The 24,440-nt window shown below is 43.5% G+C and overlaps 1 protein-coding gene and 1 pseudogene across 1 annotated transcript; both read left to right on the forward strand.

Annotated features, from left to right (window-relative positions):
• Positions 1–503: 503 nt before the first annotated feature.
• On the forward strand, positions 504–1,717 carry LOC137755937 (beta-citrylglutamate synthase B pseudogene; annotated as a pseudogene).
• Positions 1,718–18,836: 17,119 nt separating this feature from the next.
• SLC25A4 (solute carrier family 25 member 4) lies at positions 18,837–22,901 on the forward strand. Its single transcript, XM_068532088.1, has 4 exons — positions 18,837–19,059; positions 20,654–21,140; positions 21,668–21,808; positions 22,712–22,901. Exons 1-4 carry the CDS (start codon positions 18,949–18,951, stop codon positions 22,867–22,869), a joined length of 897 nt encoding a protein of 298 aa, XP_068388189.1. The 5' UTR covers positions 18,837–18,948; the 3' UTR covers positions 22,870–22,901.
• Positions 22,902–24,440: the final 1,539 nt, after the last annotated feature.

Raw genomic sequence — 24,440 nt, forward strand, 5'->3', positions numbered from 1 at the left:
TCTATTAATCACAGCATTATTTCTGTTAAGCCCAGACTCAACCTCAGAAATTTTCACAAGTCCTACCAGACATTTATTTATTTCTGTGTTCATGGAATATATTTATTTATGTGTATATGTATATACATATATGCATACACACATATACATATACATAATGGATTCATCTATTCTTTCCATGTAAAAAATGAATAATTCTTTAAAAATTCTTTGGCAGGGATTTCCCTGGTGGCGCAGTGGTTAAGACTCCGAGCTCCCAATGCAGGGGACCCGGGTTTGATCCCCGGTCAGGAACTAGATCCCACATGCATGCTGCAACTAAGAGTTTGCATGCCCGGGAGATTTTTCAGCAGAGGACTGAAGCTTTGGCCCTAGAGTTCTCGCCTGCCCTTCCTGCCAGCCTGCACTACAGATTTCAGACTCTGTGAGAGCTCCTACATTCCTAGAAAGAGTCTATATTCAGGAGGAAGTAATCCCAGAAAAGGAAGAACAGGCAGATCAAGATGTGTAGCTCTGTGGCCGCCAAGTTGTGGTTTTTGACAGATCGTCGAATCAGGGAAGACTATCCTCAAAAAGAGATCTTACGAGCGTTAAAGGCCAAATGTTGTGAGGAGGAACTGGACTTTAGGGCTGTGGTGATGCATGAGGTGGTGCTAACAACTGAGCAAGGAAACCTGGGTCTTCGTACCAAAGGAGAACTAATTACTGCTTACCCTCAGGTGGCGGTAGTGAGAGTACCAACCCCTTGGGTGCAAAGTGATAGTGACATTACTGTTTTGCGCCATCTAGAGAAGATGGGATGCGGGTTGGTGAACTGACCTCAAGCCATCCTGAACTGTGGTAATAAGTTCTGGAAGTTTCAAGAGTTGGCAGGTCATGGTGTTCCTCTGCCAGATACTTTCTCTTATGGTGGTCATGAAAATTTTGCTAAAATGATTGATGAAGCTGAAGTACTGGAGTTCCAAATGGTAGTGAAGAATACACGGGGTCATAAAGGCAAAGCAGTTTTCTTGGCTCGCGATAAGCACCATTTGGCTGATCTAAGCCATCTTATTCGCCATGAAGCTCCATACCTGTTTCAGAAGTATGTTAAAGAGTCTCATGGAAGGGATGTACGTGTCCTTGTCATGGGAGGCCGTGCGGTTGGCACCATGTTACGCTGTTCAACAGATGGGGGGATGCAAAGCAACTGCTCACTAGGTGGTGTACGGATGATGTGCTCCTTGAGTGAACAAGGGAAACAGCTAGCTATCCAGGTGTCTAATATCCTGGGAATGGATGTGTGTGGCATTGACCTGTTGATGAAAGACAACAGCTCCTTCTGCGTCTGAGAGGCCAATGCAAACGTAGGTTTCATAGCCTCTGATAAGGCTTGTAATCTGGATGTAGCTGGTATCATGGCGGACTATGCCGCCTCCCTTCTGCCCTCTGGCCGGCTCACCTGGCGTGTGTCCCTGCTCTCCGCGGTGTCCATGGCCAGTGAGACCAGTGAGCAGGAGCTGGGTCCCCCAGCCAACACTACTGTCGACAACATGAGCGCAAGTTCCAGCTCTGTTGACAGCGACCCTGAAACCACGGAGCGAGAGCTGCTCACCAAGCTCCCAGGGGGCCTATCCAACATGAACCAACTGCTAGCCAATGAAATCAAACTCCTGGTGGAGTGATTCCACCAGTAAATAATTAACCAACAAAACCCTTGTAAAACTTTCTTTTTCTTCTTTCCTTTTTTTTTTTTTTTAAACCAAATCGCAATGCTGTTCATGGAAAATGCTCAGGAAGATGAGAGAAAATTGAGTAGGATTAGTTAGGAGGGAAGGAGGGGGAGATAGACGAGACCTTTGCTACTAAGATGTTACTGACTTTGATTTACAAATCCTACAGATAGAGGCAGAAGAGGTGAGATACAGAAAAATGTCAGGCTCTCACAGTTACCCTTTTAAATTACTCAAAAATGTGTAGGCTCTCAGGCCACGAAGAACATAATTTTTTCATGGTCTCTTGCTTTCGTTTTTGTACAGCTGGTACAAATTTCAGAGTAGTGTAACTTCACATTGTGTTGTAATCCGTGAGGAAGACATCTACCTAAATTATAATTTTTTTAATACAAATCTGAAAATTCAGCCCATACGCTCTTATCTAGGAGCTTTATGTTCATAGTTAGGAAATCGTGAGGAGCTCTTTTATTGACTTTTTCCCCCTTAATTTGGGTAGGAGGGCAACATGAATGTGACCCAATAAAGGTTTTTTTAATGATAAAGTTGGCATGTTTGCATGATAAAAGGGAGATGAACAGTATTGCAATGTCTGGCACACAAAATAACATTTACTCCATTGTAGACACAATTGCACTAGTTAAAAATATGTGCATTGACTTGTATTTGTTAGTGTTTTAGCCTTTTTTGAAAGATATATGCTCTGTTTATATTGCTTTTTTTTTTTTTAATACATGCTAGTCTTAACATTCCCTGATTTATGCCTGCATCTTTAACAATGCAAAGTGAAGAAAATGCTACCTTTTTTGTTAACAAGACACTGACTTGAAACATGTGCATTTAAAGCCTTTTATTTTTGTCCTTTTTTCTTTTGGTGGTTGGGCATTTAAAGAATAAGGACAAGGAAAAATATTTTGGGGGGGGAATCAAGGGTCTATAAGTTCCTAAGTATAAAGTTGAAGTGATTTCTAATACCAGAGTTATATATCTGCATTTTTCACATTTTAGGTGGGTGTGTGTGTGTGCGCGTGCATGTGTGCACGCGCACGCACGCTTGCATGTTTATGTGCTTTGCTTTTTGTTTACACCAACCAATCAAAAAGATTCTAGAAAATGGAGCATGATGGGAAACAGTTTTTTACTTTAAAAAGAAAAAACAACTGAGTTGTTTTCATAACTATAATCTACTGGGTAGAGGTACTCACCTAAAGACATGAGGAGAATAGCTGCTTCTTAGGCTTTTGTGTATATGTACGTTGTTTGCTTTTTTTTCTTTGGTTCTAGACTGTTCAGTGTGTGATTTATTCCACGCTACATGCTTTTCCTCTGCTTCTTGCTGTGCATTTTCTCCTATTACACATAGGTTTTGGGGTGGGGTGGACTGAACATTTTTGTTTGGGGACTTATTTAGCAGTATTGAGTCTTTTATAGCCCTACTCCGAAGCCTTCAATATTCTACTCTTTATATTACTTTATTTCTGAATTTATAAAAGCCCCCAAACTGCATATAATATGAGCCTTTAAACATGGGTAAAACTATCGCAATGAATGGTTTGGAAGGTGTGTTAAGAAATGGAGATGCGGGGCTTCCCTGGTGGCGCAGTGGTTGGGAGTCCGCCTGCCAATGCAGGGGACACGGGTTCGAGCCTTGGTCCGGGAGGATCCCACATGCCGTGGAGCAGCTAAGCCCGTGCGCGACAACTACTGAGCCTGCGCTCTAGAGCCCGCGAGCCACAACTACTGAAGCCAGCGTGCCTAGAGCCCGTGCTCCGCAACAAGAGAAGCCACCGCAATGAGAAGCCTGCGCACCGCAACGAAGAGTAACCCCTGCTCACTGCAACTAGAGAAAAGCCCGCACGCAGCAACGAAGACCCAACGCAGCCAAAAATAAATAAATTAAATAAATAAAAAAAAAAAGAAATGGAGATGCTCCAGAGCTCAATGTAATTTTTTTAAGCAGCAAGTTCCATCTCCCTACAATCCTCTGAAGCTTTTTACCCAAGTCCTTTCTTGCCTCTCCAGCGCTTTTTTCCTTCAGATGGACCTTAAACATAATTTCTTGGACACTACTAGAGAGACTTTGAGGCAATAAGATCAGTATTAACCAGCTCTAACAGACGTTTGATCATGCTTACTTGCACAGTTTTCCCCCCATTTTAAAAAAGGAATGCAATAAAACTTGTTTTTTCCATAGAATTGAATAATATTAAAATGGAGTGAAAGGTTGATTGTTGACAAATAGAATAGTACCTCTGCTCTGTGCAGTGTCTCATTTCACCTTAGAAAAAGATACATAAGAGGAGCTTCTAATTTATTTTAGGATATTCTCATCTCATCTAAAAGAATTTGACTTGTACAGGGTTATTGTGTGACATATTGTGGAATATATAAGTACCTCTGGCTCACTTGGTACTTCTTTTACTAAATGACCATACTTTGGAAGATGCACACTATTCAGGATAGAGAAATAAACAAGGGAGAAGGAATCGCTTAATTAAATCATCATTCATAAGTGTGTAGAGACCATCTGGTTGCCACAGAGATTATGATACATATACTTTGAATAGTTACATATCACATGTATATAGCTTAGTGAATTTTAAAACACAAATAGAACACCCTCTCTATTTGATGAAAAACTCAAGGTTTCTGTTGGGTGGGATAAGGCACCAGGAAAAATGTAGGTAGCCTTTTAAAAAAATTATCAAATTAACCAAGTACATTAGAAGAACTATCTGAGATTATTTCACTGTTAGTTTTACTCACTATCCATCTTTTGTGCATACACACTATGTTAAGACATAGCCTTACCAAACTATTTCTGGATCGTACTGAATGGACAGGAATGGACATCTTAGAGTTTAAAAACATGAATATCCTCTTGAATTCCCTCAAAAAGTAAGGTAAAGAATATGAGCAAACCATATTGGAAGAACCCAAATAAAACAGCCCAGATATTAAGTGAAAGTTAAATATATTTTCATATTGTTTAGTAACTTTCTTAAAATCTTTATTGCTATTATGAGAGGTAAAAATGTGTATTTATCAAATATGCATAGCTGTTATTTTATCATGCAAAAATCTGAATTATTGTAAAACTATTGTACATTGTTAAAATTGTAATTCTGAATTGTATTTAGAAGTAATTCTTTCTGATACTGTTTTTATGTCACCCATGATGAAAAGCGGACTATGTATATACACAAACACACAAATACGAACTATTCCATTTAATAGTTATTTTCTTTTGATTGGTAATTTCTGCCGGCTTTAACTCCACTGAACTTTGAAATATTTCTCTATATGCTATCAAATAAGAAAATACCCTGGAACATTAGAAAAATCCATCAAGAGACTTGCTTTCATCAAGCGCTTTATGAGACTTTTGAAAAGGTATCGAAGGCGTTTAAAGAAGTAATTGACTTTCAAGATCATCTCTTCTGGGGCTTCTCTGGTGGTGCAGTGGCTGAGAGTCTGCCTGCCAATGCAGGGGACACGGGTTCGAGCCCTGGTCTGGGAAGATCCCACATGCCGCGGAGCAACTAGGCCCGTGAGCCACAATTGCTGAGCCTGCGCGTCTGGAGCCTGTGCTCCGCAACAAGAGAGGCCGCGACAGTGAGAGGCCCGCGCACCGCGATGAAGAGTGGCCCCCGCTTGCTGCAACTGGAGAAAGCCCTCGCACAGAAACAAAGACCCAACACAGCCAAAAATAAATATAAATAAATAAATTAATTAAAAAAAATTTTCATTTAAGATACATTTAGGTGCCTTTGAAGCTTGGATTTTGGAATGTTTCAGTAGTGGCCAGAAATCTATTGTTGGAATCTTCTAGTCTTCCAGGTTTAATCTGAAATGTTTTTAGTTTTGTTTTGGATTTTTGTGTGGTATTTTATTTCCTTTATACCAATGCCCTTTTGCCATGCTGTTTTGGGGTGGCTGCCTAACTCTAGGGAAAATTCTTTCTATATTAACGAAAATGTGGTGTTTTAAATTCCTTAATGTTTTACATTTTTTAAATTGTTTTTAAAGAAATATTCTAACTGCTAAAAAAAAAAAAAAAAGAGTTTGCATGCCACAACTAAGGAGCCTGCTGCTGCAACTAAAGAGTCTGCCTGCTGCAATTAAGGCCCAGTGCAACCAAATAAATAAATAAATAAGTAAACATTAAAAAAAAATTCTTTGGCAGACCATGTGTCCTGATTTGGGGCTTGAAAAAAAACATATTATCACTGTATGCAGGACCACATATACCTTTACATACATAATTATGGAGAAGTACAACTAACTGTTCCTGCCTTGCCCTTAGAGGGTGACTAATAAACCTTTGGCTTGTTAGTTGGTTCATTCTGCCATTCCTGATATCCAAAATATATATATGTGAATCATTTTTGGCTTGAAGTCATGATCAGAAATGCAACATATGAAGAATCGGTACCAACACGGTGGTTGAATAGCACAAGCCCTGGAGTTTGACGCTGAGTAGGCTCTGAATCTCTGTCCTGACTCTGCAGTTTGTAACTTCTAATTCTCTCTCTCTGAGTCTCAGTCTCTTCGCTTATGAAACGGAAGAAATAACACTCACCTGACAGGGCTGTTAAGAAGTAAATGGTACATTGTATAAAGAGCCTAGGACAGAGTGTGGCAATTAACAGGCCCTCAACGAATGGCCTTCACGAACACTATGTTGGAACTAGACTAGAGCTGACAAGAGCTCAAAGCTGAATGTAACACAGGGGCAAAAGCTGAGAGAAAATTACAAAGTAAGGCTAGGATTCATCCGTTCAACCAGCATTCACTGAGGGTCCACCATATGCCAGGTACCACGCTGGCGCTGGGGTCAGAAAAGAGAAGGGAGGAGTGAGAGCAGAGGCCAGAAGGCTCCCTACCCCTGGACCCTCCCGGTTATTACCTATCTGGATGGGTATGTTCACACTCAAGTCACCTGCTCGGATCCCTTGTGACAATGACAGGGACCTGGACAGCCAAGGAACTGACAAGGAAGATAAAATTAGGAGCCAAGACCTCACTAGTGAATGCAGTGTGGATGAGAAAACACGGACTTTAGAATCAGACAGACACAATTGTTTGTTTTTTAATAGTTTATCTGCTTACAGAAAAAATGTTAAATTTTTGGTAAAAATTCATTTTAATAAAACTAATTTTAATAAAAGATTAAAATAAGAAAAGTAATAAATGTAATTTCATTGCCCAGAGATAATTGATGCTAACATTTTGGTGTTTAGCATTCCTGTTCTTTTTCTGTGCATATTTTTTAATGGTTGAGATTATTATGTATATTATCACAATTCATTACTAATAACTATCATCAATTCATTATTATAATTGATATAATAGATAAAAATATATCCTAACATCTTGTTCTTTTCACCTAACCTTATTACATGAACATTTTCTCACGGTTTTACAAACTTTGGGGGAAGGATTATTTTACCAGCTGTGTAATATTCCATCACATGGAAGCTCCACAGTTTACTGTTTCCTTAGCCATTTCCCCAGTATTGGTTACTAGGTTCATTTCAGGTTCTACCTGTTATGAATAACTCTCTAATGAAGAATTTTATTCAATAAGCTGTTCTCTGTATTTCAAACTATTTTCTTAGGATAACTTTACATTAGTAGAATAACTAAGTCAGAGACACTGAATATTTAAGCCTCTTGATAACATTTCCTTCCAAAAGTCTATAAATTGGTACTTTCTCCAACAATGTCTAGGAGTGGCGGGATATGAGTTTGAATCTAATTCTACTTCTTATTGACTGAATGATTTGAGGCAAGTTATTTACCTTCTCTGAGCCTCAGGTTTGTCATCTGTAAAATGGAGATGCCTACCTAACAGATTTATAAAATTTAAAAGATGTGACATGTGTAACTTGGCACAAGTTCTGGTACACAGTCTAAGTTCTCAACCAAAATATTAGTTCCCTTCTCACTTTCCCCTATTGCTTTTTCCACTGTTGAGTAAAAAGGAAATACTAAACTTCACGTTTGTTCTATTTCCTATTAGTCAGTCATTTAGAACATAGTTGAAACTTCTTAACCACAAGGCATCTGAAGTAGTTAACTGTACATATACAGGCACATTGTTTGTATCTGCTTTAGAGAACCCACTAGATGCTGTGTCACTGAACCAGTAATAAATATTTAGTGCATCTGTTACTGTTACTGCATTTCTGAACAAGATTAGTGTTTTATATGTTTTTCTTTTTTTATTCTTATGCAAATTATTTACCATCTCTGTTCCCAGTTTCCCCATCAGAAAAATAAAGATCATACCTGTCCTATCTTATTTGTGTAATGAAAGCACTTCTTACTAACCACTGAGGTTTTCACTCACAGATGGACTATATGCACACTGAGTAAGATATGGGTGGGATTCGCCACACATGTCGGAGAGACATGGAAGGGAAGAGGAAGGAAGGAGCTGACCTTTAACCAGAGCCTGCATCTCACACACATTCATCACACACACACACACATATTCATCACACACACACACACACACACACACACCAATCATGACAGGTGCTTCAGTGTCTCAAATGTTACAGGTAAAGAAACTGAAATGCAGCAAATTTAAGTAATTTCTTCAAGGTCCCAAGCTACCAGGAGGTGGAGACACAATTCAAATACTAAACTGTACCCTGAGAAGCAGAAGGGCATTTTTATGCTTTAGCAGCTAAGTCATTATTAACACCGTTGTGGGACTGAATGAGAAAATCGTTTTTTTTAACTTCCACTTCTTTGCTTAGAGAGAAAAACACAAGGTAAATTCACCTGCAAAATTTATTTTGTTAGTTCTGAATATAAAATATGTAAACAAACTCCATCTGGAAGACAGTTCTATTACTGTAGCAAGTACTGAGTATGACCTCTGTGAGGGCATCATGTGCCTGTGACCATGTGTAACCAACATGAGCTTCCTGCTAAGATGACAGTCACATGCAGCTCTTGGAAAGGAGAGGCACAGAAGGAAAAGGATTCTTACAGTACCCAGGGCTCCCTTCACAAAAGTATTCTTAGACCAGTCAGAGTGATTTCCCCACACCCCAAAAGGAAGAAAGATGCAGGCCAAAACTGGCCAAGACTGTAAAATAAAATAACTAATATCGCAATAAGTTAAGCCATATGAAATTATGGTTTTGTAGGCCAAAATCAGTCAAATACCATCATTTTCATATGGTTCAACATATACATATGACATTGTTCCAGAAATCCAGAAAGGATTGTTTCTGGAAGTGATTTCAAAAGTGACACTTGGTAGATAGCTTTTGATGAGCTATTCCCTCTAAATTATATCCATCACTTTTATAATGGAACTATGAAATATTTTGATGGATATTTCAAACTACACAAAAGGAAAATAACTTCATTACAACAAAATCTCTTGTTTTCTAAGTCCTAAACTTCTTTAACTTCTGCACCTGAAAAAATTGCATGTATAATAGGTGGAATAGTATTTGTGTACATTGTGATGGCTGAAATGTGTGATACTTTATAGGAACTGCAGATATGGGGGGGCATTAAATAAGGAACCAACTGCCTTATAGGTGTGTGACCTTGGGCAAAGCTGCTGACCCTCTCTGGGCTTCAGTTTACATCCATGTAAAACAAAGAGAATCACTTGCTTCATGGAGCAACTTGTGATTATGACATGAACTGTAATAAAGTAAGGGAGAGAGGACTTCCCTGGCATTCCAGCGGTGAAGACTCCAAGCTTCCACTGCAGGAGGGCGCCCGCTGGATCCCTGGTTGGGGAACTAAGATCCCACATGCTGAGCTGTGGTCAAAAAAAAAAAAAAAAAAAAGTAAGGGAGAGATCTTTACAATGATAAAGTGTTATTAAAAGTTGGTTATTATATGTCAATAAAGTGTGATGCTATAGATGACTGATGCATTATATCTCTGGTTTGAAAGGAGCTTAAATAGATTGTTTCCAGTCCCCTCTTGCAGGGTAAGGAGAGAGCCACCTACAAAAGACAGGCTTCTGCTAGATCCCAATTGCTGAATTGAACGAAATTCACCCTGAGGATGAACGGCGGGGCTTTTAACAGCTACACTCTTGTGGAGGCTGAGACCAGGCCACGGCTGGAGGTGCTTCACATTTCTGCCCTGGCCTGGAGAGGTCACACAGGGCAAGGGCCTCTTCCCAGACTCGAGCAACTTAGTCTCAAAACAGAGGTAGCACCGCCTACCTGGGTTTTCTGAAAGAATTAAACGCGATGATGGATTAAGAGCCAAGTACGGTGCGCAGCACAAAGTCATGGCTAAATTAAGTTTGTGGGAGATCGGTGTCCTGCAGGGCGGTAGACTCGAAAACCGAATAAAAGAACCTCTGGGGATGGGTGAGGGGCCGGTAGGGAGCTGGATTTAGAGAGTTCGTGATGCCGTTCGTGATGTGTCGGTGTCTCACGGATGCAGGACGACCCGCCCCGGAGGGACCGCGGAAGCTTGGCGGCGTTGACCCCGGGATGTCGCACGCCCGCACCTGTGGGCCGGGGCCACTGGGGGTCAGCCCGCGGAGGGCTGGGGCCACTGCGGGGCTCTCCGGGCGCCGTCTCTCCAGGTCGGTGGCTGCGCAGGGTCCGGGCCGGGCGCCGCGGCGGGACTATGGGGGCGGGAGGAGGCGCGCGCATCCCGGGCCCGCGTTCCAGGTTGACCCGGGCTCCCTCAGAGGCCGAGAGGCGCCGCCGAGAGTCCAGGCGCGCTGGGCGGCTTGGGCTGCAAACCGGGCACCGAGAACGCAGGGGGCGCTGATCCCACCCGGCTTCCTTCCAGCCTCTCTTCGGCCCCCGCTGTGCCCCTAGTCCACACCCTGGCCGCGTCCCCGCAGCCGCGCGGCTCGGCTGTTTTCCCCCGGACTCCGCTCTCCTGTTCCGGAGGAGCCGAGAGGCGCTGGGCTTGGCGCCCTGGGCTCTGCTAGCCGCCGGGTGCGGGTTGCCACGGCAACGGGCCCAGCCCCCAGCACCCCCTTCCGCCTCACTTCTCCAGAAGCCCGGGGCAGAGCCCTGGGGCTGAGGGGAGGGATGAACGCAGGAGGCCGACCCACCGCACCCAGGGCTGTGTGTCCGCCGCCCCCAGGCCCGACTTCCCCCGAAGGCACCGGGGAGCGGACAGCAGAGCGGGCGCCAGCCTGGCCCTCCCGGCGCAGGGACCTGGTCGCGCCCCTGCGCCTCGGGGTTGGTGGCCCGGTTTGGGGGACCGCGCTTGAGGCGCCTCCAAACGCAGGGATAGCGGGGTTGCCCGAACTCCAGAAAAAGGCCTAGCAAGAGAGGGTAACTGCAAGAAAGGGCTTAATCTAAAGGCAGCTCCGTTCTTTCTACGTTAAGCAAATAACCCCGCTGCTCTCTGGGTAAATCAGCCAACGTGGACCGAGTACTGTACCAGGTGCTGCTCGGAAACGCTTTCTACCGCCATCCTAGCCGTCTCTGCTTTCTCAGAACAAACTCTGGGGACTTACTGTGTCCCTCTGTACCCAGCTTTTCGGACGAAGAAGGTTAGAATAGTTAAACAGATCTTCTCTTTACCAGGCCATTCTGTTAGCATTTCCCTGCGACGTTTTTTGTATTTTCTTTTGTTTCTCAGCGGAATGGTGGTCGGTGGATTTAGCGCATGCGTAGCGTTAGCGGGTACGATCAAATATTTTTCCAAAGTGGCTGTGTCGTTTTACATTTCCACAAGCAGTGTATGAGGATTCCAGTTGTTCTGCATTCCTGCCAACGTTTGGCAGTCTGTCTTTTTCAATTTTAGCCTTCTGAGATGTGTGGTGGCATCTCACTGTGGAGTTTTCTTTAGGTTGAATCATATGAAATTGCTGAAAATTGACTTACAGAAAGGGCAATGTTATACGATTGAACCAAATTTGCATTTCCCTGGTGAGTAATGATGTCAAACGCCTTTTCATGTGCTTATTAAACTATGAATATAATCCCTTTAGCGAAGTCTATGTTTCTGTTCAAGTCTTCATCCATTTTTAAATTGGGCAAAGTCTTTTTTTTCTCTCTGATTTGTGGTTTGTCTTTTCACTCTTATTGGTGTCTTATGGACTGAACTGTATTCTTCCAAAATTCATATTTTGAAGCCCTAACTCCCAGTACCTCAGATTGTGATCCTATTTGGAGATAGAGCCTTCAAAGAGGAAATTAAGTTAGAATAGGGTCATTGGGGTAGGCCCTAATCCAATATGACTGGTGTCCTTATATGAAGAGGAGATTGGAACACAGATACACATAAGAACAACCCCATCACAGAGGAGCGATGCGATCAGGACACAGCGAGAAGGCAGCCATCTGCAAGCCAAAAAGAGAGGCCTCGGAAGAAACCAAACCTGCTGACATATTGATTTCGGATTTCTAACCTATAGAATTGTGAGAAAATTAATTTATTGTTTAAACCACCCAGTCTGTGGTATTGATACTCTGTTATGGCATCCTTCACAAACTGTTACATGGTATAATAGCTACATGTGATCCCCCCCTAGTGGCCACATTGAATAATGTTATGAAATTCAAGCAATTCTTCCAGAGAGCATCTTATGCACAGCAAGCTGCACATATTTGACCACTGTGTCAGTTCCTAATTAATTTGACGTTAGTGTTTTCTGCAGCAGCAAATAAACTGGCGTCACAGTCCAGAGAGATACTCAGTGACTAAACAGACCAAGAGAGGAAACTTGGCATTCTCAGAACCTGGCAAAACAGTAGCCACCTAAAATAATTAATAACCATTATAGTGTTATTAGCACCTTAATATGTAATTCAGAAACATATATAATGGTTGACATAGGATATTCATGGTAGATAAATAATGTAAATGGTAACTTTCAAGGACATGAACAAGGAGGACAAATAGAAATTATAAAATAAAATGGCACAAGTAAAAATTTTAAATATGTGTAGTGATTCCCTTGCAACTTCCTGTGAATCTATAATTATTTAAAAATAAAAATTTAAAAATACCAATGGTCACAACAAATGGAAATGGGTCCAAACTCTCCAGCTAAAAGAATGAGTATCAACTTAGACTTTTTTAAAAAGGGGAAAATATAAAAGTTTATGGAAAACATACCTCAAATATACAGAATGGTTGAACGGAAAGGAGTAGAAAAAGATAAACTAGGCAAATACAAACCAAAGAAAAGCAGGTATTGCTCTGTTCATTTAGGGGGTTAAGAATTTAGGGCACAAATATCACTACAGATAAAGAGGACTAAAACTTAATGATAAAAGTTAAATTCACCAAGAAGGTATAACAATTCAAATTTTCTTTGCCTTTAAGAACAAAGCCTTAAAACGTATAAAGGAAAATTTGTCACAACTACAGGAGAAATTGACAAATCCACCACTGAAGTGACTATGATTTTACATGGCGGACACACATTAGAGACAATCATATTTCTGCTAGTATATTTACTCCTACTTTATACGATGAAATTCTATATACCCACAGTTCATAGTGCTACACAAAAGTTAAGGTGGGTTCCAGGTGCTCCATTATTGAAAAATTTAAGAACTAGTACACTAGACAGAAAGAAAAAGACAAATACCATATGATATCACTTATATGTGGAATCTAAAATAAGACACAAATGAACTTATCTACAAAACAGAAACAGACTCACAGACATAGAGAACAGACTTGTGGTTGCCAAGAGGGAGGGGAGATGGGGGAGGGATGGATTGAGAGTTTGGGGTTAGGGTATGCAAACTATTATATATAGAATGGATAAACAACAAGGTACTACTGTATAGGACAGGGAACTATATTCAATATGCTGAGACAAACCATAATGGAAAAGAATATATATAACTGAATCACTGCTGCACAGCAGAAATTAACACAACATTGTAAATCAACTATACTTCAATAAAAATAAAGAAATAAAACATCATACAGGTTCACTGTAAAAAAAACAAACTAGTGCACTAAAAATTGAAGCTTGATATTTCCCTACTCATTTAAAAAACATTTATTGAACAACTATTATGTTTAATACATCATGGAGCTTGTATGTTAAACGAGTCAGTTACTGTGCCTATTTAGTTTAGCCATTTAATAGAAATGCAAAAGTTGGAGTCTCACAGAGATTTATAGAGTAAACTGCCCTGAAGGTCCTCCCTCTCAACACTCCCTCCCTCTCTCTCTCCCTCTCAATTAAGTCTGCATCTCCTTCTTAAAGAAATGTGCTTGACAGTATGAGCAACAGTGGTTTCCGAAACTGTGATATGCCTTTAGTATATTGGTTTTTTTAATTAAGAAAATACTATAAGTACAAATACTGCCCCACGAACTCAGCTGTGCAAAGCAATTTAATTTCTATGAAGAGGCTCCCTTTCGCCAAGTGGTAGAAACAGTCTGGGTCCCCTTTTTCTCTCCACCGCTTTCCGGTGGATTCCATCTACATTCCAGGGATGTCTGTAGCACTAAGGCTGGGGAGGAAGGGCATGTGGTCTGGATCACCCCGCGCTGGCATCAGCTGCCAGGTCCTCCCTTATTCCCTTCTGGTCTTCAGTCATTGCCCCGCCAAGGTCACGCCTGACACTTGCCTCATTTCCAGCCACAGGGCTCTTCAGGTCGGTCTTGCCCTCGGCTGACTTTCGTGTCCTTGGTTACAGAATGGTATTCTGGTGCTCCCACACCACACAGGGGCAGGAGGAATGTAATGGGTTTTTCTAGGGTCCTTGACCCAAGCAGGTTAAACTGCAGGTGCCTGGGATTTGTTCTCCTGCTCCCTTTCATGCTGGATGAACTCTGCAAGGCTGTCTCTGACTGTGTCCTAAACCACCACCCAGCCATGTCTCCCTGGCTTCTCACAGCCACCCCGGGCTGGGGAGAGTACAGGGCCCCGTCTCCTCAAGACCCAAACAAACACATCACTCCTTGCTTTCTCTCTAACTAACTCTCTTCCTTTCACCGCAGGTTTGGGAAAACTTGAGGTAATCTTTGGAAGGATGTGCTGGGCAGGAAGTTCTGCTTTCCCTCAGGTATTCTACCAAATCTCCTGTGTAGACGTGAATTCTTTCTCTTCCTTTGGAAATTCGAATGCCAAGAATAGACTCTTTATTTTCTTTGCTTTCTGAATGTTTTCTTTTTCTGAGGCCATGACACAGAATGTCTCCCTGACAGAAAAAGGAAGGGTCATGGGGTAAAAGCAAGCATATGGGGGAAAAGACTTCCTATATTAAAATAGCAACATATTGTTATTCAACAGTACAGATGAGCAAAAATGGCCTCTTGGATAACATTTATTAAACACTGATTTAAATAATAACAGGAATAAAGCAAGTATTTAAAAAAAGCAATTCTAGGATAAGGAAACACTAAATACTGGGGAAGCCAGTTCAAAATGTACAACACTTAGAAAACCAGTCAAGACAACTCCAGGTGAGTATTGGTTTTATTCATAGAGGCTGTAGTTCAGTGAAATCAGAAGCCCGTAAATCATGAAGGGTGGACGGTTATGATCAGAAGACTTTATTACACATCCATAAAAATAAGCTTGACTGTATTACAGAAGACTGAAAATGCTTACTGGGGTCGCGGATAAAGTAAAGAGGGGGTACTAAGATTGGGTGGGAGAGAAGAGCTTATGGGTCTCTTTAGGAAGGGGGTGTCCAACTCTGTGAGTGGGGGACAGGCTGCAGGGGCTGCAAGCTTGCAGGCTCCTCCCGCCAGCAACAGCTGAGCCAACTTCTCCAGCGAGGAGGGACTTCTGGGAGAAGAAATCCCTCTGACCATCTTTTTGATGATTCAGGGGCTCCTCTGCCCCAGAAATCACCTCCTTTAAGTAATAATGCCTAAGATCCTTCTAACAAAACTTTTGTGTCCTAAGCATTCCTAAAATAAAAATACAAGTTCTGACTCAGGTAGCACATTGAAAGTCACTCACCTGGAAGCACAACCACAGCCCTACTTGGACCCTTGTCTCACCACCTTGGAACACCCTTATAGGCAGCACAAGTATGTCTGTTCCTGCCGTGTGAGCTTCTCTAGGGCAGCACTCTTACCTTTCTGATTTTTGTATCACCAGTGCCCAACAGTGTTTGGTGTCTAGAGTAGGCATGCAATAATGCTTGTTGAAAGATGAAAAGGAAATGAATGAATGAATGAATGGTGAGTGAATGGTTCAGATCATTTCTATTTTGATGGATAAAGGAAGGAGGAGAGTGGATACCCAAGGGAGTTGATCACTAAAGGGTAAGCAGTTTCTGCAATGAACAAATAGGTTAAAAAGAAGACACATTTTGTAGTTGCATAATTTTCTTGGCATGAGCTAAGTAGGAGCTGGTAGTTGGAGTGTTGTGCATGAATACACATGATTTCTGAAGGCATGTGATGTGTGTGTGCACTTTAATAAGGGCTTTACTATTAAGACGCTTTCTTATAAAGAATTTGTTAATTAAGGTATCGTTCTAATTAATTAAGCTACCCCGAGCGAGAACTGTGGAGAAATATAGCATTTGTTTTGTTTGGTCTTTTGGAAACGATGCATCAATGAATGAAAATGAATGAGTCTACTTCAATCTTTGACTGAAATTCAGCAATTCATGTATGGTCTTATATGATCAAAAAATAAATTTTCAGAATTCATTCCTCTTTGTTTAAGGCCGGAGTTTACCACATGAACAAATAGTAATAGTGTGTTCTACTTCCTTGCAGTTTTAGAGATACACCTACACACAGGCAGTGCATTAGCCCCACCATCACCAAGTCCTTAAGTGTTTTTTTTTTGTTTGTTTTTTTAAATTTCTTGTGCCTTTTTCTCTTTAGCAGCTCCCGTTCTCTAGTCCCAATTTGGTAAAAAGAGACTAATTCTTTAAAAGCTGCCACTAAAATCCAAAAAACCGCTCAATACCCTACTCTCATTTCTACATAGCCCTCCCCCCACCCGACCCCAGTCTCCAGGACACCATGCCACATTTGAAAGCAGAGTTTTCTCTCTTATCTCAGATGCCTTGTCCATCCTCAGGCTGGCAGAAAGCCACCAACTACCGGGATTGGCGGGCAGACACATGTTCTACTGAGCGCCATTTTCACCCCTGCCTGTGTAAGTGATACCCAGATCTTGTGATCACAGGCAGCTCATGCTCCTGGGGGCATCTGAGGCCTCTCCTTTCTGAGAAAGCCCATGGAGGGAGAGGACAGTGTGCAGATGTCCATGGAAAACCTCTTGTCAAGGATTCCAGCTACAGCTCCTCTGACGTGACAGGATAATTGGACAGAAGCCAAGGAGAGATATGATATCTCCCACTTAGGAAATACTAAAAATTCTGATTGGTAAAATTAAGGGTAACAAAGATGATAAAACTTCCTGAATTAATATAAGTTAATATTTAACTTAAATGTCTGTTTAAAAAAATCTTCTTGTGATGTTTTAATAATTGAACAGCTCGACAGTAAAAATAAATCCAGGCATATAGGCAGACAAAACTTTTTTTTTTTTTTTTTGGCCACATCTCACAAGTTGTGGGATCTTAGTTCCCCAACCAGGGATCGAACCTGGGCCCCAGCAGTGAACGCACGGAGTCCTAACCACTGGACCACCAGGGAATTCCCAACTTTTTGAGTTTTAAGTGGTTGTGGACTTTTCTGTTTATGCTGAATCCTTGACCTTCTGCCTGCTCTGACCTTGGTAAATTTGCACTTTGCTAGCTTTCATACAGCTCACCTGGATTTCTGAACTCTAGTCTTCTCCAACCTCAGATAAACACGTACCCTTTGTGGTCCTAGCACCCAGCTAAGTGACCTCAGCTCTACCGAAGCCTCCAAACCCAGAGTGACACAAAGCTGCAGCTCACTCAATGCCTAACATGATGTCTGTCTGCATTCAACAGCAAGCTTGTGAAAAAAGTGAATAAACTTTGTCCAGTGTACAAAGGAACATTAACAAACATGGCAAGAGAATTGGATAGTGTAAAGAGTTTAGAGCAATCATTCTAGGGGAAGGAACAGCTGTATTTGAAAACCTGTATGATTATATGAACTGTCTAGAAAAAATGTTAAGGAAAATCAAAGCTCATAGTAATTATATTTTCTTAAAAAAAAACTCCACAAATTAATTGCAATCAATTCCTAGGACTAGATAGCATATATCTCCCCCACCCCAGGTGTCTATTAAAAAGAGGCAAATACAGTCAAGGATTCGACCTTCTCTTACTTAACATCCTGGTCACCCAGCTACTCCAATGGGAAGGGTAACAGCACTGACCCTCAGAAAGCCACCAGCTGCCTGAGAACATTCCGCCCAGAGTATGTGCTGAGATTCCATTGAGAGCAGAGTGGAACATTAAGCCCTTAAGGGATTTAAAAAAAAAAAAAGGTATCCTGTATCCTATAAGGTCTTTGGGGCTATGTATCATGGGGTTACAGGCTGACCCAATAGAAAAACAGCACACACACACACAACTTGCTAAAATAAGTATTCACCTAGTGGCCCCCTGCACTCAGCCTGTCCTGGTGGCACTGAGTGCCCGACACAGAAACATTTGATAGCAGAATGAGGGATTGAACGATTGAATGGTGAGAAGAGGGGATTCAGCAGGTTGCCAAATTAGATGAAGCAACCACAGCATCAAGTGACGTTAGTGTATTTATTTTGGCGGATCTTATTTGTGAACGCACACAACTCTTCAGAGGCCCACATCCAGGCAGGGAGCTCTGGTGAGGGACACAGTTACAAGGAAGAAGAAGAAAAAGTAGCATTTCAGGCCTTGGCCAGGGACGGGTCGCGTGCAGGCCCGAGGCTAAAGCGAGCTGGGCTGGAGGCTGCAGGTCCTGTGTCTGCGTCCAGGTAAGGCCCGGGACTAAGCCTCCTTGTGCTATAAATACAGCGGCCCACATGCTGCACAGACACGGTGTTCCCTCTGCTCGCGGGACAGATAACATGAATTCGCCCTTTAAACGTCCCAAGTAACGGCACAGTCCCCGGCCCACCCCTGCCTCCCGGAAGCGCCTTCGCCCCCTTTGCCCTCTGCAGAGGAGGGGGCCGGCCGGGGGTGGGGGGGGTCCACGCACCTGCCCAGCCAATGCGCGGGGCGCACACGGCCCCGGGGTCCCTACTTCTCTCGCGAGAGGCTGGGCGGGGCATATAAGGCGGGCTGCGGGGCGGAACGACCGGCCCCTTCGCGTCGCGCAGGGACAGAGCCGGGGACTCTGTGCCTGGTCAGGCGAAGAGAGCGAGAGCGCGGCTCCCGGAGGCGGTGTGCGCCCGGCTGTCACCATGAGCGACCAGGCTTGGAGCTTCCTGAAGGACTTCCTGGCTGGCGGCGTCGCCGCTGCCATCTCCAAGACCGCGGTTGCCCCCATCGAGAGGGTCAAACTGCTGCTGCAGGTGAAGACCGAGCGGGCGCGGGCGCGGCGAGCTGGGCGCGGCGCGGGGCGGGGCGCGCGGGGCCCGGGCGAGCTGCGGGGCGAGGGGAAGCGGGGCGCCGCCGAAAATCCGCCCTAGGCCTGGGCCCGGCGCGCGGCCGGCGAGAAGGGGAAGGTGCCCTCTGCTCAGAGACAGGTCCAGCGTCAGTCAGTAGCGGGTTCCTGGTGTCGGGTGGCGCCCCGCGTGCGAGTGTCTATATATGGAAAGCCACCCGGAGTAGGTTGCAGCCAGCCAGATCCTGCTCCCGGGACAGCGCGGGCACTCAGGCTTCTTGGGTCGGCCTCACCTCTTGATTTTCAAAGTCCCTTGCACCCTCTTACCTGCATCCACCTTTTACGATAAGAAACATCAAAATAATTGTTATTACTCGACATTATTACGATGTCTCATGCGCTGTGCTATAGGCTGACATATCTATTATTCGTTCATCTTTGTATGACCTCTGTAAGGTAGATATTATTTTTCCCCATTTCGCACATAAAGAAACAGGTTTTGAGAGACTAAGAAACAATTTTCAGAATAAACTTAGATGGCTTTACTCGTCCTGTCCCCAAATCTTTTCCTCCCCAGCCTGGTCTCTGAATGGCTTGTCCTCATCATCCCACGTATCCTTTTTTTTTTTCACTTGCCCAAAAGGCAAGGACCCCTCCAATGAGGAATTGGGCGTTCTCAATTTGGGAGTCAAAATGATCAGTAACAAGAAAAACCCCAACAAATTGCCCACGGCAACAAACCCCTCAATAATTAATTACTTGGATAATCCACTTGAAAAATTTCAGGCTTGAATGCCTAGTGGATTCCTTCTCCTGCTGTTAGAACATCTACTACTCAGAGATCCTGGTCTCCAGGGAGACTAGAGAGAGACTGAGGAATTCTCATCTCCTGCCGATCATGTCTGTCAAATCAGAGCAGGTGTCCTTTGGGGCAAGGATCTTTAATCATTTCTATCTCCCAGTAAGCCCCTAGTATAGTTCTGGCACCTAGGAAAAAATGCAACAAATAAATGACTCCCTTTATGTAATCAAATCATCCTTTCTGTTTATTTGGAGCAGAAACTTTTCTCTCAAATGCCCTGATAATTGAGGCAAAATTGGGTTTGGGGGGCGTATTATCCAAGTAGCTAACACATTTACTCAATAATCATTTGATTTCCCCATACTTTTTTTTTTTTAAATATTTATTTATTTATTTTTTGTCTGTGTTGGGTCTTCGTTTCTGTGCGAGGGCTTTCTCTAGTTGCGGCGAGCGGAGGTCACTCTTCATCGTGGTGCGCGGGCCTCTCTTGTTGCGGAGCACAGGCTCCAGACGCGCAGGCTCAGTAGTTGTGGCTCATGGGCCTAGTTGCTCCGCGGCATGTGGGATCTTCCCAGACCAGGGCTCGAACCCGTGTCCCCTGCATTGGCAGGCAGATTGTCAACCACTGTGCCACCAGGGAAGCCCTCCCCATACTTTTTAAACAAGGAAATCCAGGAAGTGCAAACCTTGTTCTCCTGTCATCTTTCCTTCTCTCTGCCCTGCCTGTCCTCCACCACCCTCCTCCTCCTCCCCTCCACAGGTCCAGCATGCCAGCAAACAGATCAGTGCTGAGAAGCAGTACAAAGGGATCATTGATTGCGTGGTGAGAATCCCCAAGGAGCAGGGCGTTCTCTCCTTCTGGAGGGGTAACCTGGCCAACGTGATCCGTTACTTCCCCACCCAAGCTCTCAACTTCGCCTTCAAGGACAAGTACAAGCAGATCTTCCTGGGGGGCGTGGACCGCCACAAGCAGTTCTGGCGCTACTTTGCGGGTAACCTGGCTTCCGGTGGGGCAGCTGGGGCCACCTCTCTCTGCTTTGTCTACCCGCTGGACTTTGCTAGGACCAGACTGGCCGCCGACGTGGGCAAGGGTGCTGCCCAGCGTGAGTTCACTGGTCTGGGCAACTGTCTCACCAAGATCTTCAAGTCTGATGGCCTGAGGGGTCTCTACCAGGGTTTCAACGTCTCTGTGCAGGGCATCATTATCTACAGAGCCGCCTACTTTGGAGTCTATGATACGGCCAAGGGTGAGAGAAGGGCATCAGGGGGTGCAGAGTGGGGAGGAGGAGGGTGTGTGCAGAGAGGATCCTGAGGGATCTCTAACTGATAAAGGACTTTGTATTTGTTAATCTTGTTTGTCCCTTGTCCCTGGCCTAAACTGAGGCTTCTCAGTGAGGAGGTGTTGAGGCGTGGATCAATAGCTGGGGGATTCTCCTTGTCCTCTACTGAAATAAACTGGCCCTGAGTTATTCAGCGAGGACGGACGAAGGGGGAGCCCAGCTCCCTCTATCAGTTACCAAGTTTAACTTGGAGCCACTTCAACATGCCCTGTGCACTGGGCACAGCTCTGGCTTTGTGGATCCAGGGAGGGTGCCACCAACTTTTGTCGGCTGCCTGGTTACTCACGAGGCACCCCACGAAGGGCAGACTCTTCTGGAAGGGTAGGGCATGGAGTTGGAGGTGTGGTGGCCTGTTCTCCATCCCCACCTGCTTTTTGCTCAGCTGCTCAGAGGAATCATGTCATGGTCATTTGGTTTCTTGGCTCTTCCCACAGGGATGTTGCCTGACCCCAAGAATGTGCACATTATCGTGAGCTGGATGATTGCCCAGACTGTGACGGCGGTCGCAGGGCTGGTGTCCTACCCCTTTGACACTGTCCGCCGTAGGATGATGATGCAGTCTGGTCGGAAAGGGGGTAAGCCTGAGACCTCTCAGAATCTTATTTTTCTGCTCAAGGAGAATACCAGTCAGTGCTCTTTACAGCCTTCACTATTCTAAGTTGTTAAAATTGTGCTAAGAATTTAGGAAAGAAAGATGATAATGAATCCTCCCCAACATTCTCAACTATTCCTTTAAAAAAAGATTTTTTATTTTTATCAAAGAAATGATAAGAACACCAAAAATGGGATATTTAGAAGTGAACTTAACTAGGTATCTAGCATCATAGAGGCCTTAGGCCCTTTTCCCTTAGAGCCTGGGTGCAGAAACAAGGGGAAAGAATTGAAGTAGGCAGCTAGTTTATTTAAAAATACTTCTTCTCTTATCTAGTTATTACAAGTATTATTGGGGAGGGTGATTTAGCTGGGGGAGACATGGCCTGAAGCAGTCTGTTGCGATAGGAAAAGTTTTGGCTTCCATAGGTTGAAACATATGAAATTGCCATGTTTACAGTAAAAAACATCGAATGTTGGCAGTTTCTTATGGTTCAACCTAATAATTGCGTCTCTTATTTTAACCTTAGGCAGTATAATCTGAGATTAGGCCTTAGTTTTCTCATCCATAACAAAGGGGACCACCCAGCTTAATACTTCCGCTGTATCCAGCTCCCTTCCTGTTTCACTGTTTGACTTCTGTGAATTAGCTGGTTCATCGCCCCAGTTCTTCAGTTGATCTTGAGTTGAGCTGAAGTAGGAATCACCAGAGACCCCCTTCAGCAGTTATGCAAGGGGAGGGGACATCCTGTTGAATGTGCATAGAGCTGGGCGGAAGGCTCAAAGTGACCTTTATAACACTGGTGACAGTGTGGGCAGATGTCTTTTGGAGGAAAAGTCTCTTTCCCCCAGAATTATGGAGCCCTTACCAACATTTGTTTCCACAGCGGATATTATGTACTCTGGGACAGTGGACTGCTGGAGGAAGATTGCAAAAGACGAAGGACCCAAGGCTTTCTTCAAAGGCGCCTGGTCCAACGTGTTGAGAGGCATGGGCGGTGCTTTTGTATTGGTATTGTATGATGAGATCAAAAAATATGTCTGATGTAATTAAAATTCAAGTTCATTGGTTCCAGATCCATCGTGTGGTTTAATAGACTCTTCCTAGGGGAAGTAAAAAGAAAGATCTGGGATGAAACCAGATTGAAAGGAATACCTCAGGAAAAAAAAAAAAAAAGGCTTCATTGAGTATTCATTAAACCACAAATGTATTTTGTATTTATTTTACATTTAAATTCCCACAGCAAATAGAAAATAACTTATCATACTTATATAATTAACTGAAGATACAATAATGAATAACTGAATGTGAAATGTCAGTGAAGACCACTTAATGCATGCTATTTTACTGAATTCTTATTAACTGCCAAATGGATTAAAATCATAAGACCATCAATCTTATTTTCTAGCATGACTCATTTATAACTCCGTGGCCAAGCTTCTAAATGTCAGATATTATACTATGTATCATGTGAGCACCTACAGGGCTTAAGGTTCTGGTTTTCAAACTGAAATAGGTTATGCCGTCTCTCTTCACCTTACCTCCTGCGATGCTGCTGTAGACTCTTAGTGGTAACACGGATCGTAGCTTCTATAATCTTACCTTACTTTATGCACTTTCATACTGTCTTCAGGAATTCTGAGGTTCCACTAAAAGCTTTAAATCAGTTTCAAGAGCTTTGCGTGATTAGGAAGCGCTCTGTATTAGTGCCTTTAGAGAACTGTGATACTTGGAATTTTATGACAGGTAGACAGTATTCATTGAAAATCAGTTAGCAAGCTGGTATTTAATGCCTATTAGGTCCTGTGGAAGATACAAAAAGGCAGGAGCCTATTCTGAAAAAGCTCAAGTGGGGTTAGGAGAGAGGAGTGACATGGCATTGTTAAATAATGTAACGTTTAATACAGTGAATCCTGGCTGAGTAGGACTAGGAGCCGGGAGATGAACTGGGGGAAGTGGTAGAAGGTGGGCCTTGAAAGAAAATAACTCGATTTAAATACATGGGTATAGAAAGTATCTGCCAGCACTTCTTTTCTGCAACAATTTATCAAGACCTACAGGAAAAGTCAGTTTTGGATTTGACTCTCATAAACCTGTTTGCAAGAGGAAAGTAAGCATTATTGGTCCAGAAGAACACGCAGTTTATATGGTCCTTGCTTGTTGGGAGTGACCTGGAGGAAACAAGTCCCTACCTGCTGGCGAAGCCTGGAGGGCAGGCACATGTCTTTTATGGTTCTCCTGACAGGTGGTTGAGGGGCATCTCGGTACCCTCTGTTTTTTTGTTTTTGTTTTTGGCTACGGGACCTTAGTTCCCCGACAAGGGATTGAACCCAGGCCATGGCAGTGAAAGCGCAGCGTCCTGACCACTGGACCGCCGGGGAAGTCCCGGTACCCTCTGTTCTTTACCCTTCTTCCCAATCTCTTCTCCTTACTCCCGCCTCCCCGATAAAAAATCGGCTGCCTTGTTTCACTCTAGTAACTAAGGTCTGTGTTTGGCCACCTCCAAGGTTATATCCTTCCTAATCTAGCAGTTGTCTCTGCCTCTGGAAAAGGCCAGAGAGCTAAAAAGAAAGTCTCTTAAGGCCACCTCAAGGCCAGGCCACAAACGCTGTTTG

The sequence above is a fragment of the Eschrichtius robustus genome, chromosome 21 (assembly GCF_028021215.1).
Source record: "Eschrichtius robustus isolate mEscRob2 chromosome 21, mEscRob2.pri, whole genome shotgun sequence".
NCBI lineage: Eukaryota > Metazoa > Chordata > Mammalia > Artiodactyla > Eschrichtiidae > Eschrichtius > Eschrichtius robustus.